General features: G+C 59.8%; 1 protein-coding gene across 3 annotated transcripts in view; it reads right to left on the bottom strand.

Moving 5' to 3' along the window:
* Positions 1-13,454, bottom strand: part of TIAM2 (TIAM Rac1 associated GEF 2) — a 113,679-nt gene that overhangs the window by 32,717 nt on the left and 67,508 nt on the right. Inside the window, exons 1-2 of one of the 3 annotated variants that reach the window (XM_055135071.1) lie at positions 8,204-8,350; positions 7,930-8,046 (exon numbers count right to left, since the gene is read on the bottom strand). Coding sequence is in view for 1 of the 3 variants with exons in the window: in XM_055135070.1 (XP_054991045.1) it covers positions 11,124-11,227 (104 nt within the window). In the remaining 2 variants the exon portion in view is untranslated. Of the gene's footprint in view, positions 1-6,169; positions 6,307-7,929; positions 8,047-8,203; positions 8,351-11,123; positions 11,228-13,454 lie in introns of those variants that run through there. The other 2 variants (XM_055135070.1, XM_055135072.1) reach the window with 2 other exon arrangements.

Genomic DNA, 13,454 nt, shown 5'->3' with positions numbered 1-13,454 from the left:
CTCCGTCAGCCCTTGTCCTTCTCCTCTGAATGCCATAATCCACCAGCTAAATCCAGGACTCAAGGAACAACCTCCAGACGAGAAGGCGCGATCAGTTCCGCTAGCGTCTGGCCAAGCCAAACTCCTGGGGAAGACGAGTGCTCAGGTCTTATCAGCCTGCCGTAGACAGTGACAGAGAGATAAACTAATACAGCAGCAAGTACCCAAAGCCAACAGCCCCAGGTAGGGGCAGTGCCCGGTGTGTGCTGGGAGGGGACGCACAGAGCTCAAGCACCTGCCAAACCCCCTCACCCGGGACGAAGCGACAGCACCAGAATGTACGTCCAAAGCATCGTCGAAGTACTGAGGACCAGGTGGGTCCCGTGAGACATAACGGCCTGGGACAGTGGGTGACTGTGACCTTTGCTTTCTGCCTCCCCACCTCCTTAGGGTTTTCGGCTACACCTGGTGATTCCCAGGGGTTTCTCCTGGCTCTGCGCTCAGGAATCACTCACGGCAAGCTCAGGCGACCGTCCGGGAGGTCAGGGATCAAACCTGGATTAGTCGCGTGCAATGCAGACCGCCTACCCGCTGGACACTTGCTCCATCTTTGCTCTGTTTGGTTTCCTCTTATGCACATGTGAACTGTGACTTTGTTGTTGTTATTGTTGCTGTTGGGGGCCTACTCTGGGCTCTGCACTCAGGGGTCACCCCTGGCCAGCCTGGGGAACCACACGGGGTGCTGGGGGTGGAGCCAGGTGGAGGTGGGCCCCCCACTCACTGCACTGTCTCTCTGGCCAACACATTAACTTTGAGAGGAGAGAAATAAACTCGGAGGTGGAGAGACAAGCCAGCAGGTAAGGAGCCGCCTGGGTTTGACCCCCCGCACCGCCAGGCGTGAGCCCCGAGCACAGAGACAGGAGTGAGCCCCGAGAGTGCTGGGCGTGGGTCCTACACAACAAGCAATGTCTCCTACAAGTCTGGGGGCCAGCAGGGCGCACGCAGGGGCGGGGGCGGGTGAGTGCTGGGGTTAGGGCACCCGCCTGGCACGCAGCCAGCCCCTGCTCCACTCCGCGCCACGTGGTCCCCAGAGCATCATGAGGTGGCCCAGGCAATGCCCAGAACCACAGGGCCCTTGCACCGAACCACCGGCCCAGCCATGGGGTCCGGGAGCCTGAGCACCGCGCCCTGCCGGGAGCATTTCTTGGGCCGGGGACTGTGTCTCAGTGGTTGAGCACTTGCCTTGCATGTGTGAGGAGGACCCAGTTAGATTTCTGGCACTGAAAAATAAAATAAAAACCTGGAAAACCGCTGTGAAATCTCAGCGGAGACACGTGTTAGGGAGTTTCTCTCCCAGCAAGCCCGTGGCCAGGCAGTGAAGGTCCCAGACCGGCCAGCAGGGGGCGCAGCTCAGGGCCCAAGGGAAGCCGGGAGGGAACTGGCCGCGGAAAGTGACAAAACCAGCGGCAGCGGGGACAGCCGGGCGCAGGTTAGGGCACTGCTGTGGCGTCTTCATGTGTGTGTGTGTGTGTGTGTGAGAATGTGTATTTATGTGTGTATGTGTGTGAATGTGTATATATATTTGTGTGTATGTGTATGTGTGTTAGTGTGTTTGTGTGTATGTGTGAATGTGTATTTATGTATGTATGTGTGTGAATGTGTACGTGTGTATATTTGTGTGTATGAGTATGTATGTTAGTGTGTGTTTGTGCATGTGTGTTAGTGTATATGTGTGCATTTGTGTATAAATGTATGAGTGTATGTGTATGTGTGTGTATGTGTACATGTGTATGTATGTGTATATGTGTGAATGCATGTTAGTGTATTGTGTATGTGTGTATATATGTTTGCACGTGTGTATGTGTGAGTGTGCCTGCGTTGTATGTGTGTGCAGCATATGTATATGTGCATGTGTGTGTGTGTGTGTGTGTGTGTGTGTGGTGCTGGGGAGAGGGGCACCAATGGCACAGCTGACCTCCCCCCCGGCTGCACAGTGGGGGCGCAGGGAAGGGGGCACAGGGGAATCGTGGCCCGTCGGGCCCTCCCTCAGCTGTAAGCACGCCCCAAAGGGCAGAGCCGCCAAGCCGGGGGCCGGGAAGGTGACTCAGGGAAGGGGCCGCCCCGGAGCCGAGCACAGGGCACGAGGGATGGGAGGAGGAGGGGGCAGGAGAACAGAGAGGAGAGGGGACGGGGTGAGGCCTCACCCGCCGTCCAGCCCCCCTGCGCTGGGCTGCCTTGTTCTGGAGCCGACCCCCGAGGCAGGCTGGAGCGGGGCCCTCCCAGGGCAGCCCCGGGCCCAGCGGCCTCAGGAAGGAGGCGCAGCTGTGAGCACTGTGTTTCTGAGGGGAAGCAGCTGCACCTGGCGGGCCGGGGCCTCACGGAAGGGCAGACCCCCGCCCGGAGGGCCCAGGCAGCGAGCAGGGCCCCTCCTGAGCACTCGTCAACCCCGGTGTGATCCTCGGCTCCACGCACAGTCCCCCGAGCCCCGCCAGGAGTGATCCCCGGTCACACGTGAGCCCAGACCCAGGAGGGGACGCCCCCAGACCCAAACAAGGGGGGCCTTGCCTTGCACGCGGCCAGCCTGGGTGGGATCCCAGGCACCACCTCAGTCTCCCGAGCACCGCCAGGAGCAAGCCCTGAGCACTGCCAGGTGTGTCTCCCACAGAAAAAGAGAAAGAGAGATAAAGAAACAAAGAAAGAAAGAAAGAAAGAAAGAAAGAAAGAAAGAAAGAAAGAAAGAAAGAAAGAAAGAAAGAAAGAAAGAAAGAAAGAAAGAAAGAGAGAAAGAAAGAGAGAGAGAAAGCAAGTGGGAGAGAAAGCAAGTGGGAGTGGGAGGGAGAAAGAGAAAGAAAAGAAAGAAAGAAAGAAAGAAAGAAAGAAAGAAAGAAAGAAAGAAAGAAAGAAAGAAAGAAAGAAAGAGAAAGAAAAAGAGAGAGAAAGCGAGCGGGAGGAAGGGAGAAAGAGAAAGGAAGAAAGGAAGGGAGGAAGGAAGGAAGGAAGGAAGGAAGGAAGGAAGGAAGGAAGGAAGGAAGGAAGGAAGAGAAGAAGAAGAAAGAGGAGAAGGAGGAGGAAGGGGGAGGGGAAGGGCTGGAGGGGGGAGGGGGAGGAGGGGAGAGGAGGGGAGAGGAGAGGGGAGGAGGGCACAGAAGGGGAGGCTTGCGAGATCCACGTCGAGGTACCAGGCAACTTTCCCCTGACGGCAATCTCTGTACGAGGCCTCTCAGTACTGTCCCAGACCTGGGCTGACACCCACCACCCGCAAGGCCTTTGGGCAGGAGGGAGCCCGTGCACGGGCCCGGTAGTGGACAGAGACGGGCCTGGGCCCTGGATGTGGCTGGCCCAAGGCAGGGCGGCGCTGAGGCGGCTGGTCCCCCGGAAGCAGGGCGCGGAGGCCAAGATGCACATGGGGGGGCTGAGAGAGGGGCGGGGCCCTACTCCATCAGTGCTCCTGCCTCTTCATCCCCTCCTGAGCCCGCCAGCCCCCGCTTCCCACCGCCCTTTAACCCAAGCCGGCCTCTGAGAATCGGGTCTGGGACCAAAACGTAAATTCACGTTCCCCTCGTCCCCCCAGCTCATTCTGTTCCCTCTCAGGGAAACAAACCCGCTTCAACACTCAAACACACGCGCGCGGCCCTGCAACCAGAGACCCAGGGCGTCTCACGCCAGGATCAATACTGTCTCTCCCGCACGCAACCTACTCATTTGCTTGCCAGCCGGGGCGGGGCGGGCCTGCCCCCTGTCTCTCTCGGAGCTCGTGACAGGAAGCCAGGCGCCAACAGCCAAACCCACCCAGCCGTGCAGACGGGGTACACACCACGTCCAGAACGCCGCGTGGCACACCCAACACGGGTTTTCACACGACAGGTCCCCGGGGGGCTGATTCTGCGACATCAGTCCTATGAACTCAGGACTCAAGCCGGGCCTGTGGTTCTCGACCCCCGGACAAACTCTGAGGACAGGCTGGCGGCTGGACGTCCTGGGGCAAGATTACTCAGAGGCCGAACCGTCAAGCGGCGTCCCGAGATTCCTAAGGAGGGAATCACGAACAGACGGAGGAAGGGAGACCTCTCTGGAACGTCAGGCAGCTTCCTAGGACGGGGAGAGCCACTTCCTTCGAGACGCCAAGGTCTGAGGTCAGCAAGTGCCCAGATGGGAGGGGGGAAGCGTGGAGAGCAAGGTGGGGTGGAGCCAAAGCACAGGCGGGTGGGCTTTTGCCTTGCGCATGGTCAAGCCGGGGTCCATCCCTGCCACCCCGTATGCACCCCTGAGCCTCGCCAGGAGTGAGCCCCGAGCACGGATCCAGAAGGAACGGCCGGGTGTGACCCCAAAACTAAACACAGAAAGGCCCGAGGACTTGGGAAGAAAAACTCCGTGAGGGCGTCTGCCTTGCCTTGTCTGGCCATGTTCGTTTCCTGGTGTCCCATGGGGTGCCCCAAGCCCTGCCAGGAGAGATCCCCAGTGCAGAGCCAGGAGGGACCCCTGAGCACCGCCGGGTATGACCCTCACACAGAAACAAAGCTACGTCAAAGACCGTTCTAGAAACTTTGGCAGAAATGTCGGCAGAAAGACAAGTCGGACAAAGACGGGGGTGGGGGAGGCGTCCACTCAGCGGAGTCTGAGCCAGGGCGTGCCCGGAGAATCGAGCCCACCCCTCCGTGAGCCACAGGCAGCAGATGACGTGTCCAAGGACAGAGGACCCCCCAGAGTTAAGAGTGGGGGGCCAAGCCCCACCAGAGACCACCCGATGTCCCAACAGTTCCCTCTGACTGCACGAAGCACCTGGCGACGGTGTCCAGGCGGGACCTGGGAAGTCAGGTTCCCCCTCCTTCTCCCCGGCCCCCCAAAAGTGAATTCACCCGAGGCTGCCATATGCTCTCTCTCCAAACTGGGAAATGTAGAAATGGAGGGGCCGGGAAGATAGGACAGTGGTTAGCGCACTTGCCTTGCACATGGCTGATCCCCGGAACTGCATACTGCATACGGTCCCCCAGCAACCCCCCCACCCAGGAATCCTACCTGATTCCCCAAAATAATGAAAAGAGACGAAACGGAGCTGTCCTTGGGCACCCAGGAGGCTGCCGCTGGAGGGTAGGCCTGCACGCTCCCCCTCATCTCCAGCCCCCCCTGCCCCGTTACCCCTGCAGCATGGGGTTCACTCGGGCTGGCGTAGGAGAGCCACATCTCTGAGCCAAGCGTGTCCCTGCCGTTTCCAAGGAGACCAAGCGCGAGCGGAGTCCAGGGCGGCGGGCGGCAAGGCCCGGGGGTCCACGAGGAGGTCACACCCCCATGTGGCCCGGGCGCTGCGGGAGCCTCGAGTCACTTCCCGTGAGTCACCACCGCAGAGCAAGGGGGTGTAATTAGCCCGCCTCCCGCCCCGCCGGCCCCCCGCGGCCCTGGCCGCCCCCCGGCACAGCCTGACTCACAGCCCGGGCGGCCCCGCTGCCACCCGAGTCCTCCTCCTCCCTCGCCCCGGCTCTGAGGACGAGGTGCAGGGACAAACGTCCCGGAGGAAGCAGGGGTGGGGGAGGGAGGGGCAGGAAGTCAGGGCGTGAGTGACCCCCCCACCCCGGACTCCTGTCCCCGTTACAGGGAAGGAAGGAGAGTCGCGGGACTCAGACGGCGGCCTGGGCCGTGTGTGACACGGGGAGCACACGGGCCGGAGGGCCACACGCCTGTGCCTGCTGGTCGGTCCGGCCTCCCCCACGAGGAATCCGGGCCTGCGACCCCGGAGTGCCCCCACTTGGGCACAGGCTGCTGAGTGCGCCCGAGGAGGGGGGCAGGCGTCCTGCTGGGGGGGTCACCTGTGTCCCTGCAGATGCCGCCTGACACTGCCCCCGCCCAGGGACACTGCCGGCCCCGGCCACCGCATGGAGGGCAGCGGCGCAGGGCAGTGGAGGGCGAGGTCCCCGCCGCCTCCTGTTCCCTGGGCGACCCCGTGCCCGCCCAGCCCGCTTCCCTTCTGCATCTGCCGCGAGGTCGGGGGCACCACGCAGGGGACGGGGCTGCCCGGCGCCTCCTCCTCTCCCAGCACAGCCGCCCGCTGACTGCCCAACCGGGCAGGGCGAGAGCCAGAAGCGGGCAGGGCACGGGCAGCCGCCCACCCCTCCCGGGGGGATGGGGGAGTCAAATGGGCGCCAAGAGGGGGGCAGGAGGGAGGGCGAGGGGAGTCTGTCCGGCTGCAGCTGCTCACCTGCACGGCCACGAGAGAAGGTCAAGACCGTGGACGGAGCCAACCATGGGGCAGCTTCTAGCGCTGCAGACGGCCACGGCCACGGCGACGGCACCACGGCCCAGGGCCCCCGTGTCCCTGCCCTGACGTCTGTCTCCGCTTCCCACACGCCGGGCGCAGGGCTGAGGGGAAGTGGGTGGCGGCAAGGAGGGAGGGAACGGGCTTCTCGGGAAGGGCAGGACTTGGGGTGCCCGAGGGGGCCCCGGTCTTGGGCTTCCAGCCCAGGAGGCTCTCGGACGCGAGGGCCACTGGCGGGTGAGGGAGCGGAAAGGTGGGGGTCCTGCCCCGGGGGTGGGGGCGAGCCGAGTGGATCCGGATTTCCCAGCGTCCCCTCAAGGGTTGCCTGTGACGGCCCAGAAACCAGCTCACTGCCCCACCGTCGGGGCAAGGCGGACCCCAAGTCCTTCTCAGAAACATGGGGCGACTCAGGAGAGCATCTCTGCGTGCAGGCACACGGGGATCACGTGAGAAGACATGCGGTGTGGTCAGAGACACGGCCGCGCGGGTAAGGCGCTCACCACACACTCGACTGAACCAGGCGTGATCCCCCGACTACTCCTGGGGTCCCCGCGGAGGCCCTCCCGGAGAGATGCTGCTCTACGCCTGAGCAGAGCCCAGGATGAGCCCTGAGCACAGCCAGATGTGGGCAAAATTTGTTTTATTTCAAAAAAAGAAAAAAAAAGTAGAAACACATCCCAATTCTCTCAATCTGCCGAGCTGCGAGCCCGCAGAATGTCAGCCTTTCGAAATCACTCCCATCTGGGCTCGACTTTGCAACAAACACACCTTCTTCCGACCAACCGGGTCTCGAGATGGTGAGAGACCCCAGGCAAGGCAAGGAGAGGAGAGGGTCTCCTTAGAAGAAGACGCGGAGAACTCGGCACGCACTCGGACCTTTGCGTTCGCTTCCCGGACAACACAAGTTCTAGCACGCAAGTGGGGGAAGCTCCGAAGCTGAGTGGGTGAGCGAGTGAGCGGGCAGGAAGCCCTCACTGCCGACGCCTGCTCCCGCCGACTCCCGGCCCCCGGCTCTCACTGGGGGACCGCGGTGGGACAGGCTGCCTCTGTCCAGGGCTTGGAGGCGAAAAGGACCAGCAGGGTCGTCATGCTGTGTACACCCGGCTTCTCCGGCAACACGACGCCCACCAGCAGCCGGGAAAGGCTGCCAAAGCCTCCCTAGGTAATTACATAAAACCCTTGGGGAGGGGGGGCGAGAAATCTAACAACGGGCTTCCTCAGGAACAATGCCAGCGAAAACCCGCTCTACCTGGGCGCTAACGGGCTTTACTTCAGTGCCTTTTTCTTCGACAGCCTTCAGCCTGGGACACCTACGCGCCATCGTGCTCCAGAGACATTTTCCAAAGCCTAAAAACCATCTAGCGCCTTCAAACCACTTCTCTCCCTCTTCCCGCGGACGGATTGCACAGAGCAGGATCTGAAACTGCGCTCAGACGCCCAGACCCCCTCTTTTCGGGGGGATCTCCTGCCGACACCTCTCTCAAGACACCTGTCCCCGTCCCCCGGGCCGGGGAGGTCAGCAGAGCTGACAAGTGCCACTGAACACCGGGGGTGGGGGTGGGGGGAATCCAACGTGCAGCCTGTTACCCGGAGCTGGAGAGAGCGCGGGGCGAGGGGTCGGGGTCCCTGCTGGAAGGAAAGGCACATGTCGCCATCGGGACGCCCGCACACACGCCCAGCCCCGCGCCCGCCCGTGTACTTACATGCTGCCCATACGCGGGGAAAGTTCAAGGAGCCGCTCTCGCGCGGGCAGAGGCGCTTACAAGCACTGGGAAGTGAGTAAGACTGTCGCCTGCGCTCCTGCTCTCGCTCTCTCTCATCTTCAGGCAACGAGAAAGAAAGAAAAATCCCGAACTGCTCTTCTAAGGCACTCACGGGGACACCCGAGCGAGCGCCCCCAGCTCCTCTTCCTGCCAGGCGCACAGCGGCTGAACACGCCCCTCCCGCACGGCCCCCACCCCTGCTGCGAGCCGGCACCTGGCGGGGGAGGGGCTCTGCCTTGGGGCCCACACCACACAGCCACCCGGTGCCACCCCGCTCCCGAGCCAGCTCCCGGCGGTGACAGAGGCAGGACCACCGCGGCGGGGCGGAAGCGCTGGACACACCTCAAGCCCCCCCCCCCCAACACGCCAGAAACTCAGCCCCTCGCCCAAAGACGCTGTTTATTTCTCCCCAACTCCCAAGGACTGCAATGGTGCGAGCTAATTGCTAACAATGCGGGGAGAGGGGGAAAAGTCCCCGCTCAGGGGAGGCTGACAGGGCGCACAAAGCGAGCTGACAGTAATGAGCGCCCGGGAGAGAGAAGGCAATCAATTAGGAGCCATTTGCCGAAATTACGGGGCTGTCAAAGGCCTCCTCGCAGCTGGGCTCGGCAGCACTTGGTCTTCACGGAAACGACTCCCGGGTGCCCGGGTCCGAGCAGAGCCCGCTCTGGAGAGAAGGCTCGGACCCCACCCCCACACAGGGAGCAGAGAGCAGCCCGGGAAACAAAGGCAGGAAGGGTGACAGGCTCTGGGTCGCCCCCCACCCCCCAAAGCTCAGTGCCCGGCATTCACACTCGGGACGCAGGACAAACGCAAGCGCCTGCCTGGAGAGCAGAAGAGAAGCTGGTGGAGCTCAGAGCGTGAGTAGGAAAAATGGCACGACAGAGACAGAGAGACACAGGGACAGACAGAGAGGAGAGAGAGCGAGAGACAGAGACAGAAATGAGACAGACACAGAGAGGAGAGATAGAGAGACACAGAGACAGAGAGGAGAGAGAGCGACAGAGAGACAGAGACACAGAGAGAAGAGAGACATAGAGAGGAGAGACATAGAGACATAGAGAGAGACATAGAGACATAGAGAGAGGAGAAAGACACAGAGACAGAGAGAGGAGAGACACAGAGGAAAGAGAGAGACAGAGACAGAGAGACAACAGGGGCAAAGCTCTTCTTGCCTGTCTTGCCTGACACAGGACTGCCCTGGGTTCGATCCCCGGCACTACATGTGGTCCATCAGGAGTGATCCCTGAGCACAGAGCCAGGAGTAAGTCCTGAACATCAACAGTTTGTTCAAAACCCAAAAAGGAAAGAAGCAGAGAGAGAACAGAAAGCCTTCTCCTGGGGGCAGAGTGACAGTACGGCAAGTAGGGCATCTGCCATGCAGGCAGCCGACCCAGGTGTGATCCTCGACATCCCACATGGCCCCTCCACACATAGCCAGGAGATTTCCTATGCGGACCATCAGTGACCCCTGAGCATTGCCAGGTGTGACCAAGAAAGACAAAAAAAAAAAGGAAGGAAGGAAGGAAGGAAGGAAGGAAGGAAGGAAGGAAGGAAGGAAGGAAGGAAGGAGGAAGGAAGGAAGAAGGAAGGAAGAAAGGAAGGAAGGAGGGAGGGAAGGAGGGAGGGAGGGAGGGAGGGAGGGAGGGAGGAAGGAAGGAAGGAGGAAGGAAGGAGGAAGGAAGGAGGAAGGAAGGAAGGAAGGAAGGAAGGAAGGAAGGAAGGAAGGAAGGAAGGAAGGAAGGAAGGAAGGAAGGAAGGAAGGAAGGAAGGAAGGAAAGCCTTCTGAACAAACTGACATGTCTCTCCTCCCATCTCCATTATGACAGCTCATAGTCACCCCAGCTCTTTCCCGAGGGACAGAGGACACGACAACTCAGTAAGACCCTTCCCCCTGGCCTCTCAAAAGGTCTGGGGCTCACAGGCACAGAACAGGTATCTTCAGCTGTAAGGAGGCGAGTTCCTTTCTGCCCGAGGTTTGCTTCTGTCCCTGGCTTTCTCCTCTGATGGTTTCATGAGTGGAAGTGGGGTGGCAGCCAGAAACCTCCAGAACTCACCAGACACCACCCTCATGGCCGCTCTCCACATGCTCGGGCCGAGTCTCGCCCACGCGTGAACCTTCTCCTGGACACGTCATACCACACACACCCCACCCAGACGCCCAGAGTACCGCACCGCACTTGACGAGGCTTAAAGTACGAGGCAACCAACCTAAGAGGGAAATATTGTATTATTTTGGCTCTGCTTCGGGGCAGGGATTGGGGTTCGGGATGGAAACACCCGAAATATGGTGGTGGGAAGGTGTCATGGTGGTGGTGGGATGGGTGTTCGAATATTAAGTGTAACCAAATACTGTGAAATACTTTATAAAATCAAATCATCATCATTATCATCATTATCCCATTGATCGTCAATTTTCTCGAGCAGTCTCAGTAACGTATCCATTCGTCCTAGCCCTGAGATTTTAGCAGCCTCTCTTTACTCACTCTTCCCAATGGTGCTGCATTGGAGGCTCTTTCAGGGTCAGGGGAATGAGACCCATCATTGTTACTGGTTTTGGCATATGAATACACCATGGGGAGCTTGCCAGGTTCTCCCATATAAAATAAATATATATACAGCACTGTAGCACTGTCATGCCATTGTTCACCGATTTGCTCGAGCAGGCACCAGTAACATCTCCATTGTGAGACTCATTGTTAGTGTTTTTGGCATACTGACTATGCCACAGGGAGCTTGCCAGGCTCTGCCGTGCAGGCGGGATACTCTCGGTAGCTTGTAGGGCTCTCTGAGAGGGACGGAGGAATCGAACCCAGGTCAGCCGCATGCAAGGCAAACGCCCTACCCACTGTGCTATCACTCCAGCCCATTCACTGGCTAGAGTTTTGTTTGTGTGTGTGTGTGTGTGTGTGTATCTTACTAGCACGTGACAGGGACAAATGCAGACATTATTGGCGCCCACTCGAGCAAATCGAAGATCAACGGGATGACAAGTGATACAAGTGATATATAATATAAGAAATGTATAAGAAAATATATAATAAATATATTAGAAAACCAAAAAAGCCAATGAAAATCGAGCCTCAGGGGGCGGGGGCACGGCGGGTGTGAGGGCAAGGCTGCCAGTGACTCACCCGGAAGGTCTGCTCCGGCCTCTCCCCGCGGGCCACCTGATCCAGCGAGCCATCCGTCCGGCTCCTCTTCAGGCAGGTGGAGATGTCGGGGACGTTGCTGAAATCTGCGTGAACAGGAACAGATGTTGAGTGTGGCCCTCGGCAGGGGACAGGCATGAGCAGCTGAGAGGCGGAGGAGGAGGAGGGGGAGGAGGAGGAGGGAAACTCAGCCCGTGCCCACGCCAACGTGGATGCAGTGGCCCAGCCACCACTGCCGGCACAAAGCAGCGCAGAGAGGCCACTGGGCAGGGTCTGGGCTCACAGCAATGGCCATCCCCGCCCCTGCCAGCGTGGGCAGCAGGGAGCGCTGACCTGCCCCGGCCAGGGTCACCCTGTCACTCCCGCTGTTCTCAGCCAACACTGCTTTAATCAGGCACGTGGACTCAGATCTAGACGCCGTGACCAAGGCTCAGGGTCTCCCGGGACCTCCTGACAAAAAACAACTCAACAGAGCCACGGATCCTTCGAAGCCCCCGTGTGCTCCTGGCATACATGCTTCTTCTCTGGCCGCGCCCAGAATTTCATCCTAAGTGGAGAGTATCCTGGGGAACAACCACCTCTGTCATTCCCAAGGCTGGGGCTACAGGAGGGCAGTCTGTCCTCTGGGTTTGTGGGTCACCACAGCCACGGTTCAACCCATCGTGGATGGAAAACACGTAAGAAATAGATACTTTTTTTAAAAAATGGAACCCAGATTTTATTTATTTTGTTCATTTTGCTTTTTTTTGGGGGGGGGGAGGTCACGCCCAGCGATGCTAAGGGGTCAGTCCTGGTTCTGCACTCAGGAATCACTCCGGGTGGCACTTGGGGGACCATATGGGATGCCGGGGATTGAACCCTGGTCGGCCACGTGCAAGGCAAACGCCCTACCTGCTATACTATCACTCTGGCCCCTAGAAATAGTTCCTTTTGAACCAAGCATACACAGACTAGTTTTTCCTTGTCGTTTCCTAAGTAACACAGCGGAACTGACACAGCATCTGTCTGACAGTGGTACCTGCCTGGTGTGGGCCATGGGGATCATCTAGAGGACAGAAGCAGACAGAAAAGACTGAGCAGAGGCAGATGGGAAAAGCAACTCGATGTGCCATAGATTCTGTGTCTGAGAGGTTCTTGGAGCAATCCCCTGAGGATACAGAGCACAGGGTCCCAAACCTGATTTGCTCCCATTTTTCAGGGAAAAAAAAATCACTCAGGACCCCCTTGGAATTCTACTTTCTTTACCACACTGACATGGGCGGATTCACGCAGGGGGGCACACCCGGGCTTGACATAAATTGAAGCGCCGGTGCCAGTGCTCGTGTGTGAACAAGCAGAAAGTGCCCTGGCTTGCCTCGGAGGCTGTGACCAGAGCTCAGTGTCACACGTAGGGAACCCCCGCTGCACAGGGAGAGCTGTAACACCCAAGGGACGCAGGACATGAGTCAGCCCAATCTACGACCGTCTGCACAGACATCCTCCACGATGCTTCTCGGGGCCCGAAAGAGAGTCCGGGGCTGCGGGAGCTTTTCCTGCATGTAGTCCCACCCTGGTTCGAACCCCCAGCACCGTATACGGCCCCTGAGCCCTTCCAGGGGGGATCCGTAAGCACAGAGCCAGGAATAAGCCCTGAGCACCACTCCGGGTGAACAAAAGCCAAAACCAAGCCGACAAACAGGATCTAGCCAGGAGCGGAAGAGCCGGCACAGGGAGGAGACACGCACTGGGCTGGTCTGCAGCCGACCCCGGTCCCATCCCTTGAAGCATTTTATGGTCTGAGCAGCACCGGGGGCCAGTCCTGGGCACGGAGCCAGGAACAGCCCCGAGCACCCCTAGATGTCCCATGCCCCCCCCCAACTATTCGCAGTCACCCTCAAGCGAGTAAAAAGACAGATGAGCACTCCAGTGCCTGACACACTGTAACGCGAGTTCTCATTTTTCACATCTGTTGGCTCCTGGTCCACGCCTGGCGGAGCTCGGGACCACGCGGTGCGGGGGAGAGAGCCGGGGCTCCCGCATGCAGCCTCTACTCCGGTACTCTGAGCCCCCCCCATCCCCCAGCCCTCCTTCCAGCTCCTCTATGTGACAGACTGTCCCCTTCACCGGGTGAACTGGATGGTTCTGACCCAGGTCAGCGGCACGAGGACCCTTAGCGCGCAGTGAAAGGCAGGAACAGACGAGGCTGACCCTGCAGCAGGGCGGGGCAGGCTGGCCCCACAGCGGGGCTGGCCGCGGGCCCACCGCTGCCACCTGCACCTGCTGGGGAGAGCAAGGAGGCCCCCAGAGGCCACCCCGCTCCCACCCGCCCGCCTG

Source organism: Sorex araneus, chromosome 4 (genome assembly GCF_027595985.1).
Source record: "Sorex araneus isolate mSorAra2 chromosome 4, mSorAra2.pri, whole genome shotgun sequence".
Classification (NCBI taxonomy): domain Eukaryota; kingdom Metazoa; phylum Chordata; class Mammalia; order Eulipotyphla; family Soricidae; genus Sorex; species Sorex araneus.
Note: the sequence above shows the minus strand (reverse complement) of the source record. Positions and strands in the feature narration are given on the sequence as shown.